This window comes from Daucus carota, chromosome 8, assembly GCF_001625215.2.
Source record: "Daucus carota subsp. sativus chromosome 8, DH1 v3.0, whole genome shotgun sequence".
Lineage (NCBI taxonomy): Eukaryota > Viridiplantae > Streptophyta > Magnoliopsida > Apiales > Apiaceae > Daucus > Daucus carota.
The window spans coordinates 19,430,242-19,443,332 of NC_030388.2; the positions used below are offsets into that span (position 1 = coordinate 19,430,242).

Sequence of the window (13,091 nt, forward strand, 5' to 3'; positions counted from 1 at the left end):
GTCACAAATATGTCAATTTTTAATTTTGGGAATAATATATATTAAAGTTTTTAACATAGTGATAAGATATTATAAAAAGTATTTTTATAAATTTTAATATTACGTCATTAATAGTACGTATTAAACATTTTAGGTAGGTCACCTTGATCATAGTAGATATGTATTACTGTTACAGATAGAAATCAGGTCGGTCGAAATTTGTTTCGAAAATACCAAAATCGAACCCAAACTTGAAAAATTCAGGATTCTTAAACCTGAACTTGAAGGATATTGCACGAGTAATTATTATTTATTCAACAAATAATATTAAATGTATAAAAAATATTAAATATAAATATCTTAATTTTGTTTTAATTTTATTATATATTAAATAATAAATATATTATAAAAGATATTATGTATATATGTATGTATATATGTATATATATATATATTCGGGTTCGGGTTCGAAATGAGTTCCGGGTTTTCAAGTCGGGTTCGAATCAAACCCGATCCTGGCCCGAAAATTATTCGGGTTTAAAAACAAATTTTTATCTGAAACCCTATAATTTGGGTTTGGTAAAACACAATCCGCTCGGTACGAGTTAGACTCGGATCGGGTAGAATCGTGACTGCCCAATCCCTCATGAAACAATAATGTAGTATAACTATCATTATAGTGGATAGTCATTCAAATCTATTTATTCGATTTGACATATAATTTTGATGTTCTTATTAACATAATGTTTTGTTTGATATATAATTTTATTTTAATATTGTTTGACATATAATTTCACTTTGATTTTCTTGATATATAATAAACTTAAGTATAAGAGAGTTATGTCTAATATAATTTTTTTCTTCCTATTTTATACTTTATTTGAAAATTCAAATATAATTATTTATTAAATGTATTTGTGAAAAATAATAACAAAATTCAATAAAAATTTGAAGACCGTGCGCGGAGCGCGGGCAAAAACACTAGTAATTCATAAATTTTGTATATTATCATCAGTAATAGCACCGGATATAAATTATAGGAGTAACATAATTATATACATCATCGTTATATTATAAATGTGTTAGATTAGACCATTCTTCTATGACAAAATCCCTACTTCCTCGAATCACTTATATTAAAACAACTCGAACGGCGCCGATTTCCTCACATTCTTGTCCTTGCAAACCATCCCATTTCTTCTTTGTAATCCCGGGACTTCCGGTGGCGTCACGGTCCTGATCAATGCAAAATTCATATTCTTGAAAAACGGGTGGCTCTTCACCTCACCCGCTCCACGTTTCGACCCGATTCGCTTACTCGGATCCTTATGCAATAGACCCGAAATCAAATCACGCGCGTGCATTTCACTCCCGCTCAACGCAAACTCCGTTGGAAAAGTTAGCGGCGTTTTGACTATGCCGCGTAATGTGTCCGCATTGGTCCCACCAGCAAACGGGGTCCGTCCATATATCATCTCGTAGATAAAAATCCCCAGGGCCCACCAGTCCACCGCACTCCCGTGGCCCCCACCTGACGCCACCTCAGGTGCCACGTACTCATGAGTCCCGACGAACGAACAAGACCGGGCCGTCACCGGTTCGGCTACAAATAACCGGTTTTCCGACTGGATTTTCCTGGACCGGAAGAACCGGGTTGAGAAACACGAGAATGGCATGGGAGATGATTTGGATCGCGCTGAAACCGACGGTGAGGATGACGAGACAGGAGAGATATCGGGTGATTCAACGGCCACGATGGGATCAGAGCATAATGAGAGATCAAAATCAGTGAGCATGATGTGACCGTCAGATCTGACTAATACGTTCTCAGGCTTTAAGTCTCTGTATATTATTCCTAACATGTGTAAATACTCCAGTGCTACCAAAACTTCAGCAGCATAAAACCTGTAACAAAATAAACAAAAAATTAAACAACAGATTCAAACTCTCGACATCTCGTAAAAAAAACGAGCCGATATATGTTTCCGTATGCATAAAAAGCAATGCGTGACTTGTGGAAATGGAGAAAAAGAGTGCCTGATAAGGGAAAAGGAGGAGTGTACAAGAAATGCCATAACCAGAAATATATATCGAGAGCAATGTATAATAATGGAAAATTTGCGGCTAAACCGGAAAGAAAAATGTTGTTTGAAAAAAAATAAAATGAGGAAAAAACGAAATTTGTGTATTTACAGAAAGTAGAAACTGACAGTACAGAAGAGACTACAAAAATAACAGATGTAATTATTTCATATTTCATATCTGTGGTCCTTGGAGAGAAAGAAAGGAACAATATCACCTTGAATCCATCAATTTGAAAATTACATTTCGAAACAACAAATGTTTCATCACCATCATTTTCACATGACTATATCATTCATAACCATTTTAAATATATAAATTTTGTGAAATTATTTTTATAAAATATACGAATTAAGTGCAGAACAACTGTTATCACAGTAAACATATAGTAAGAATGTACCTAGCGGAGTTGATTGAGAATCGCTGGTGAGGTTGTTTATGGCGGAGAGAATGCAAATCGCCACCAGGACAATACTCCATGACAACACAAGAGAAATGCGAGGCCTCGAACTCGGCGTGAAGCGTCGGTAAAAAAGGATGATCGAGCATTTTGAGTATTTTTCGCTCCGTTTCGGCTCGTTGAAGCTTCTTCTTCATCGCCAGAATATCTTTATTCACCACTTTCATAGCGTAATAGCAGCTCTCATCGCTCTTGAGACGGCAGAGATACACTTTTCCGATGTCGCCGCTTCCGATGGGGCGAATGAGGCTGAAGTCACGGAAACCGAGGCCGCCGCCGGAGTTTTTTCGCCGGAAAGTGGCGGAGCGGATGGCCTGAACGGAGGAGTCGGAGGAGCGGTGCGGCTTGAGCGTGAGGAGATCAGGTGAGTGAGAAAGCGATGTGTTTTCGAGCGCGTCGAATGATAAGCGGCTGAAGCTAGGGCAACTCTCGGAGCTGCTCATGGAGCTTGTTGAGTTTTTGTTTGTGGTGTTTGAGTTTGTTTCTTCGCCGTCTGAGTATTCGCGGCGATACTCTAACATTTTACGAAAACACGATATATCAGATATGTTTGGTTTGGTTTGGGTTACGTTAATTGAACGGTGTAAATTTCGGTTTGAATCGAATCGGATACGGAGATATTTGCAGAGAGTTTGAAAGTCAAATGTTGAAAGTTTGAACGGAGGAGGAAAGGGAGTTGAAATTAAGGAGGTTGAGAGAGTTTGGGAGAGAGTTTGGGAGAGAGATTGGTAGAGAGATTGGGAGAGAGAGGGGTGTGTTTATGAAGAGAGAAAGAGAGGATATAATGGTGTAAAAAGACGGTGGTTGGGTGTATTTATGCTGTAAGAGTACGGAGTTTTTGTATTAAATTATGTGCGAGGAGGTTTGACCTTTTTACAGCTTTTGATCCAGAGTGCTTCATGATGAGGTAAATCTGGAGAAATGGAGCGCTTTACGAGTACATTTTTACCGTGGGGTAAAGGCTGAGGGGGCATAGGTAGTGAGATGGCCTTAGACGTGGGAGGTGACGTAGTGGTCTTGGCACGTGCGCCAAATTTACTGACTCACTGCTGGTTGAGGCATATGAGTTCTTTTTAAAATGAGTTTTTTGAAGCGAGATATGGATATCGGGACCGTTTTGGTAATTTTAAAAAAAAGTGCTTCTCGTTTGAAAATAATGGAGTGTATCACACTTATAAATTATTAAAATGTTTGAGAGAGAAGTGAAAGCCTTATATCGGGCCTGTTTGTTCGCTGCTTCTGACTTTTGCTTTCCTTACCCGTTTGTGTAAAGAAATAGAAACACTTTTAAAAAACTGATAATCCTATCTTCTCTCTCATAGTTTCTGCTTCTTTTCCAAACACTTTATTCACTTATTTATTTCTCACTTCTGCTTCATTTCTTTAGTTTAAGCAAGAAGTCACTTTTTTTAAGTTTGTCCAAACGACCCCATCATTTTCAATTTTTTATAAGTACTTCTGGTTTTTTACACAAACAAGTTAAGAAAAATTGAAATCGGCTTTTAACTAAAACAAGCCGCAAGCTGCCTTGGGCCCTTGGCCAAACAGCCACATTGTGATCTGCTGATTCATATTGAAATCATGCTAATTAGATTTAAAGATTTGACGAGCACATCTCGAATTTGCTTGAACTAGTGGGATTTTAGGTCAAAGAGGATTTAAGGATTTGTTGCAAGTGATTATAGTGGGTGTTTGACAAGCGCTTAAAAATCTGGTTTTTGGGTTTATAAATTAAAAACACTTATTCATACGATTTGTGTAAAAAATCAAGATGAGCTTATAAATAGCTAAGAATACCAGTTTTTGTTTCATAAATTCTACTTATTTCTCAAATATTTTAATCACTTATAAATTATTACATGCTATTAACTTCTATTTTATTTTTATTTTAAGTAAGAAATACTTAATTTAAACTCACTCAAACCACCCCACAATGTTTCAGTTTGGTGGAGCATATTACATGCAGCGTTATGTTGCAGTCAAAATAAGTATTGACTAATTGACCTGTGATAAGAGTTTCAATTTTTCATCTCACCTAGGGGTGCCCGCGGGTCGGGTTGGGCGGATTATAGGTTAAACCCTAACCCAACCCATTTAGTTCGGTTTTTTTAATTTCCAACCCAACTAAAGATCGGTTTAAATTTCATCGGGTTGGGTCGGTTAGAATTTATTTCGGTTTGGGTCGGTTTGGGTTGGGTAGAATAGGTTATTAGAAAATGAGTGTGAGGTAAGGTCACTTAGTTTTGTAATTTCACGATTTTTTCGAGATAAGGTGAGCTCATTATCGAGTTTATTTGCCAATAGCTTAGTTCTTATTAAGCGAAACTCATGATTCGTTCAAATTAGAAATTGTTTCACGCGTTTATTATAAATTTAAGTAATATGTAATATATTTTTAGTTTAGATAGAAAGGCACCTAAAATTGTTTCAGTAAAAACAAATAAAATATATGAAAATTAAATAAAATATGCGGGTCGGGTTAGAATGGGCGGGTTATAGGCAAAATCCTAAACCAACCCATTTAAATCGGTTTTAATAATTTTCAACCCAATCAAAATTCGGATTAAATATTTTCGGGTTGGTTTAGAGTCGGGTTGGGTCGGTTAGATCGGTTTGGGCGGGTTTTGATAACCCATGGGCACCCCTAATCTCACCCCAAGAGACCCAACCGTTGCATGGCCTATAAAAAAGTAAAAAACCGACTACTACTGGTACAAAGTCTACAAGTCGAAGTGGTAGCTTGTAAATATCGATTCTACAAGGGCCCGGCATAGCTTTCGAAATAAATGTAGTAAACTATACGGAGTATACGCTTCAAATACGAAATTTCATACACATACGTACGTACAACAATTACATCCACCCCGTGCCAAAAATAATATAGAAGGAAAAAATTAAGAACAAAGTGTAAATTGACTGATATATAATATATATAATATAATTATAATAATTTTTATTACTTTTTATTAATATTGACATGTAATGAGAAAGGAAAGAAAAAGCGTTAAAAACTTACCGGCAAGAGTGAGTAATTTGTTTTGTTGGACCAGTACAGAGCTATAAAGAGTCGACCTTATGCAATGAATTGCTGTATTTTTCACCGAATATTGCAAAACATTCTTTGAATAAATCATAAGAACATTCAACTGTTTTGTGACGACAACTTTATAATGCAATTTATTTCTGTCAGGAATTATTCTTTTCAAAAATTTCTCCACATAAAAATTTTCGAATCAAGACATGCTGCTTATTCATCTCTGCATTTCATGTCCCACGATAATTCGAAAAGGGGCCAATAATTCAGATAAAAAGGATGGGACTAAATGATTGAACTTGTCATAACCTTCAGTACTATGTCCACCATATATTTTTGTAATTATTTGATTTTATTTTATTTCTTAACACTCTCAACCTAAATTATGGCCTTGAAATAGTTTCAACAACATTATCATATGGACTTAACATGATTCATAATGGTTGGTCACTCTTTAACCTAACTACATGACAAAACAATATGTTCTGTTTGTTTATTTATTTCTCTCAATCTAACTTTAACATATTATTATAAAGTACTTGTTTAAATTTGGCTTAAATTAATCTCATGTTTTTATGTATTGACAAAGGTGAAAAGACAATGTAATTATCGCATGAGCATTTATACTTTTTATTATTTACTTGAAAATACATAATACATATTCAATTAGATGAATGGGTAAACCAAACCAAACCAAACAAACTCAGTATATCCCGCTTAAAGCAGGGTCTGGTGAGGATAAAATGTACGTAGACCATGCATCTACTCTAAAAAATAGGGAGGCTGTTTCCGTGCAGACCCCAGCTTAGTGCAAGACAACGTATTATCAACATTTTTTCTTTGAAAAAAAAGTTATTATCTTAGTGTATCTTTTGATGATAATAAATATATAATATCATCAATTCTATACAATAATTCTAATCATCATGATTTTATTTACTTATTATTATTATCTTTTGATGATAAATATATAACATCATCAATTCTATACAATAAAACCCTAATCATCATCATTTTATTTAATTTATTATTGTTGTTTTAACTAAAATTTGCTTGTATATATATAAGAAACAAAAGAGGGTTGATAAAGAAGAGGATAAGAAATTGAAGTGAAAATCCAATTGGGCAAACAAAAACAAAAGAAGCATGCTATGCATGCCAATGTGCCACCAAGATTGGAAGCAAAAGGTACAGTTGGAATATATACAAAAGGGTCCACTCTGCCATAAGCGATGAGAATCAAATTAATGTTAGGTCCCATCTCATTTCCAGTTCTTACACTTTTTAGATTAGAAATTATTGTTTTTTGGTTACAAAAGGACCCCATATGGTAGTTTTGATGGAAATTGATGCATTGGAAAATGGCAGCCAAAATGGTAGGGTACTTCAAGTGGCAACTCTTATGGCTTTGCACTTGAGAGCAACAGAAATATTTCCCAAAGATTAACCCTTTGGATGTAATCACATATATCTGGGACCGATATTACACTGATATAACATGCGTTTGTCAGAAAATTGCATTGTTGTAGAATGTGAGAATCAGATTTAGTCGTTAAAATCACGAGAATAAGGATTAGTCATGTATTGATGGGATTCATCAGAGATTAATCAGATGATTAATTGAATAATCGGATATTAAATCAGTTCGGCTAGCTACGGAAATCGGTGAGTAATCGTCATTAATCACTCCCATTTTTAGAACTGAGGGAATTGATATTATTATTAACATTATATTATGAATTATATATTTATACAAACTTAGGCTTAAAAGGGTAATGTGTATTGTATTCTTGAAAAGGTTTAAAGGTGAATGCATCAGTTTTGCAGAAGAAATCAATATACAGTGAATTAATGGTACCATCTGAAGCTCATGGAATCCACTTTGTGTGAAAGACATAACCTTCATAGTATCTTTAGAAATGAGAGCTTTTAAATATTTAATTAAGTTTAATCATGTACTTAAGAGATCAAAACTTAGTTGAGGGCATGAGACAAGAATAAAGTGGTGATTAAAGCCCTGTTTTCGTATCTGTAATCTTGAAATTATAGATCTTGTAATTGCTAATCTCGTTTTGGCAGATCTTGTGGGATCCTTCATTACTTTTGTTTTTGATATTTCATGTCATAAACATTAGTTTGAAGCAGTGACAAACTTCTGGAACTAGATATTTAGAATCATGGAATATATTTATTTTAATCACCAAAGCACAGCAGTGAGATCATGAAAAATAAACACTTTACAACTTCAAAAAATCATGCCTTCTGGATTATAATTCATCTTCAAGGGTAGAGGAGTAAAGTTAAACACATATGAAACAGTTTTAATTTATTGGATCATTGCATATATTTTTATAGAGCATATAATAAAAACCACCATGTGGGAAATGGGAGACAAAAATGTAACAAGTGGGTGCTTAAATTGAAAATTATACTACAAGGAGCTTGTTAAGCTCAATCATGTACTCCTCTTTATTTACATCTTTATAAGCTTGCCATGCAGCCTGTTTGCAAATATTTTATGATGATACTATATAAATCATTATTAGAATGGGAAAGAAATATTAATTATAGGTAGGGGTGTCGAAACCGAGCCGAATCGAATACTGGCAGGCTCGGCTCGAGCTCGATTGAAAAGTTCGGGGCTCTGAGCTCGAGTTCAAGTTCGATCGAACTTTTAATTTCATGTTCGAAACTCGGTTCGTAAACAGTTCGATAGGCTCGAGTTCGGCTCGAAAGCTTGAATAGAGTCACCAAATATTGACAAAAACTCAATATGATCGGTTTGGCTCGAGTTCGATTCGATTAAATATATAAATTATAAATAAAATATTAAACATATTTGTAAAAATATATTTATAATAAAAAAATTTAAAAATAGTAGAGGCTCGATAAGGCTCACGAACCTTACGAGCCGAGTAAATTGAAGCTCGAGCTCGGCTCGGTAAAACATCCAAATAGTTCGAGGTCGAGCTCGGCTCGATTATTATCGAATCAAATCCAATATTTTACAAGCCGAGGTCGAGTAGCTCAGTTTGGTTTGTTTACCTCCTAATTACAGGTGGTTTGAAATTTGTTTAAATAAATTCGTTCAAACTTTACTCGGACAGTTTTTTCTATCAATTATTCAGAATTGTAATAATTTTAACTTGGGGGTGTATTTATGTGCTATCAAGGTTATTTTTTTAATTAATTATCAACTTATCATTTCTTTCAATATATTATTTTATTATAATTATTGTATTTACATGATAACCCTTTTAATAATATTTTATGTAATTACAATCACTAAATTGTACTCCATTTGTCCCTCGCATTTTTTTACATTACTCGACACGCATTTTAAAAGGCAAATATAGAACATAATTCCATAACTACTTTTTAATTTATTTTTTTCTTCTTTGTATAAAAGTTGAGATAGTAAATTTTTATTCTGAAGTAAAAAGTTCAAAATAATTTATCAAACTAATATTTTATAAGAGTATTAGAATGAATGTCGAACCTCGTTCCTCAATATAAACAAGTTGAGAGGGACGGAGGGAGTAAATTTCAGAGTGCCACTCACTTAAAATTTGCAAAATAAACTATTCCCCATAATTGTTTTGAATAAATTAGATGAGAAGCATAACACATTCAAAAAACCAACCCCAAAAAACTGACTTAAAATTTCTCGAGTACAGTTATTTATGCACACTGCTTATTTATCACATACACCTGTATATAAATGTACTCCTATATGAAATGGGACTGATAAATGAAGTCGGAGAAAGAAAACACCCAGCCAATATTCTCGGTGTTTTGATAGGGGGACAGTCGGACATAATCTGTTCTTAAATCAACAACCCTGCTCAACTTATTAAAGAATTCGTTTATTGTAAGTGAAGATAATTACGATGATTCTAGTTGCGTATTTAATATTACATGTTCATTTTTAAATTTTCTATGTTACAATAGTCACGTCTATAGTACAGACCAGTCTGTTTATAAAAGGTCCGTTTCGCTGATAATAGAGAATTGCTCCAAACTATGCACGTTATTTTATATATATTTTTATATTTTGATTATGAATCCATCCACGATTTAGATATTTATTTTATAATTTTATTTTTTTAGCAATCATAAAAATCACTTGTCAGATATCATCTCTAATCAGCCAACTTTAATTTAATTAATAATTTTTGTCCATTGTGTGTAGGGTTTTCAAATATACTGAAATTCCTCATGTCCAGTAACTAGCATTTCCCAAGTACATTCAGCTAACTGCTAACAGAGTCCCGTAGATAAAGATTAAACACAAGTATGGCATCATCAATATATTTACTTTCTGTCAATAAATCTCCCAGAATCGAACAGGATAAGCTCATGTGAGAAAAATATGCGGAAAAACATTGCTGATCTTTCTAAAAGTACAAAATAATTGTTCACATAATCAAATGTGTTGTGCAACACAATTAATTTAATAGGAATTTAACTGGAGTTCATTTCTTCCTTTACCCAGCATATATAACCTCTTGAGAGCATCTCCAACCATAGTAAGTCTTTGTGTATAATTATACCCACCCACTGTGGATGGCTATATTTGTCGAACCACTACAGATCTGTAGTGAATTCCACGTTATCTCCCGCAATTTATTTTCCTCCTTCCCGCTGATTAAATATTATTTATTACCATATTAAACTGATATATTCTATTTATAACAATCTAAATATTAATAATATACTATTTTTAAATTATAGCCAATTAATATAGCCAATACCATTGAAGCACAATGTCTTACAGGTTCAGCAAATTTTACATAATGTCTTACAAGTTCAATTTAGCCAACGACATTGGAGCATCTCCAACCTATTAAAACCTTTAGCTAAAATTCAGTAAATCATGCCATTAATAAAAATTATTGATAATGTGTGAAATATGCTCCACTCCAACCACACATAACCCTTGTCTAAAAATATAGCCAACCAATTGATGTTGACTATATTTGGCCAACTACTACAGGCTTGTAGCAATATCTGTAACAAGATTTCGTATCATTTATTACTATATGATAAATTAATAATATACATTCTATTTATAACAATTTGAAATAATAATAATTTACTATTTCTTAAATATAGTCAACCAATATAATTAGTACATCGAAGGCAAATGGCTTACAATTTTGACAAATTTTACATAATGTCTTGCAGGTGCAATTTAGCCAACCACTTTTAGCGAACTCCAGTTGGACATGCTCTGATAGCTCTATAAATCATCAAATTCAGTCCCAATCAAATGTGTGCACATTATTATCTCCATGTTTTGTGCAGATGAGAAAATACGTGACACGAAATAACATAAGTTGTAGTAGCATCACGTAACAGTCCCTGGCTTTCACTTTCATGTTTGACATCTTAACATGCAAGCCTACAAATATAACTCTAGTGTATGATGCGACGAAGAGCCACGTTAAGCGATATAAATCACAAGAAAATGAGAGGAAAATATAGCGACAAGCCTACGTAATTATATGCTTATATACTCGGGAAAAGATGAATCAATTTTTCTGTCTGTGACATGTTAGCCAAATGGAAACAACAAGGACGACATCACTATCTAAACATCACATACATTAGTATAATTCTTGTTTTACGATTAAGAGAAAAAAAAACAAATACTAACTAAAATAAGTCGGAATTTGTTGTCAGATCACAATAAGAAAAGCGGCTATTTTCGACTGACAACTATTTTCAGTTTATGCTATGGATGATCTGTGTGTTAATGTGGCTGTTTGGTTAGCAAAAGTCGAAGATACTTGTTGGCTTTTGTTTTTTTAATCTGTTTGTGTAAATAAATAGAAGCGCTTTTAAAAATCTGAGAATGCTACCTTTTCTCTAAGAGATTCTGCTTCTTTTCTAACCACTTTATTAACTTATTTACTTCTCATTTCTACTCCAATTCTGCGATTTAAATAAATTAGGGTTTGTGATTACACAGAGATGATGGATGGGGGCAGAGAAAACAGCTGCCGATATTGTTGGTGAGTTGATAAGATAACAAAGGACAAAATGTGCCACCTCGTCAGCTTCTGTTAAACGTTGTTTAATTTATTGATTAAACAAAGTAAGTTTAGTTATTAATTAATGTGTAATATTGTGTCATTTGCTAGATCAAACAGTACCCAAATGGAGACGGAATCCAAGCTTCAGTTTGTGGGTTCCAATATACGTAACGTGTAGAAGTCAACGTTTGAATAAAAAATGGGGATTAGGTTGAAAAAAGTTCCCAAAATGTTTACAAAGCTAGACAGATGTATTATGCATGAGAATATTTTTTGTTGATGATGGGGCAGTGGTGAGTAGAATAATACTACTATTATCTTGCAGTTTTATTTTAATCTCATACTTCGATTTTGTCGCACCGGGTTATATGTTATTCAGCGAATGATGTCCATTTGGTCTACTCGCCGGTTTGCACCATTGAATTAATTCTGTCTACTAGCCCCTCTTAATTGCCTTTGGTTGCTGGTATTTACTTTCGTTTTTTTAGTTGTCATTTTAATTTTTATATATACGAATTTTCTAGTGGCCTAAACATCATATGACCCCTGCAAATTCGCAAAAAAACATGACCAGTACAAACTCCCCACCTCAACAAAAAGTGGTTGTTTGTGTGGACACACTAGAAAGACCGTTATATATATAATATTTAAAATGATTGAAAAACATACTTCCACTTATTATTAATATTTTTATTTGAATTAAAGTCTATTATTTATATTTTTATTCATAAAAATTTTAAAATAGTAAATAAAGATTTTTTAACGTATCATATATTACGTATAAAAAATCAAAATAATAATTAAAAAAGGACAGAAAAAATATTTTTCACGTGTGTTGCTTATTAAATGGGGAAGGCACCGAGGAAATTTGGGAGTTCGGAGGGAGAGAATGCATCGAATTTTATTAAGTTCGTATTGAAACTTTATAGCGGCATTAGGCTGGGTTTGAACGTAGCTCGGCCCATGTTGATTTCTGAGATATCATCACTACACTTTCTTTTGATATCTTGTACAGCCCAACATCATTATGTCTGGGCCGAAGTTACATGTATACACAAAAGGCCTGAATATATATAAGTTTAAAACATGTCACGTTCAGGTTGATATTGAATTATTGATGTTATGAGGCCTCATGACTTAAGGTGTGACCTAAGACCTAGGGTGACTTATTCGATAATGTGATAAGTTTGGAGTTTGAAATATTTGTTTGTCTAATTTTAATTTATTGATGATTTATGGGTTATTAAAAGTATAATAATAAAAGTAAATGACTTCAGACTTATTACACAAATAGACATTTTTCAACTTAAAGCTAGAAACAGCTTGAAGCCCTGACTCTTATTTAAAACAAACATGCTCTGGGTTCGGTAAAAAAAAAATGAACATGTTGTACACTGGTAGAGCATCTCCGAAAGTCTCTTAGTTGGCTCTTATATATAATTTAAAATATTAAGCTCATGGTAATATTAAGAGTGCCAACTCCAACAATGTTGTTTAT

The 13,091-nt window shown here is 33.4% G+C and overlaps 1 protein-coding gene across 1 annotated transcript; it reads right to left on the minus strand.

Annotated features, from left to right (window-relative positions):
* Nucleotides 1–964: 964 nt before the first annotated feature.
* On the minus strand, nt 965–3,304 carry LOC108197674 (protein kinase PINOID). Its single transcript, XM_017365363.2, has 2 exons — nt 2,462–3,304; nt 965–1,884 (listed from the first exon to the last, which is right to left on the minus strand). The coding sequence occupies exons 1-2, from the start codon at nt 3,040–3,042 to the stop codon at nt 1,116–1,118; spliced, it is 1,350 nt and encodes a 449-aa protein (XP_017220852.1). The 5' UTR covers nt 3,043–3,304; the 3' UTR covers nt 965–1,115.
* Nucleotides 3,305–13,091: the final 9,787 nt, after the last annotated feature.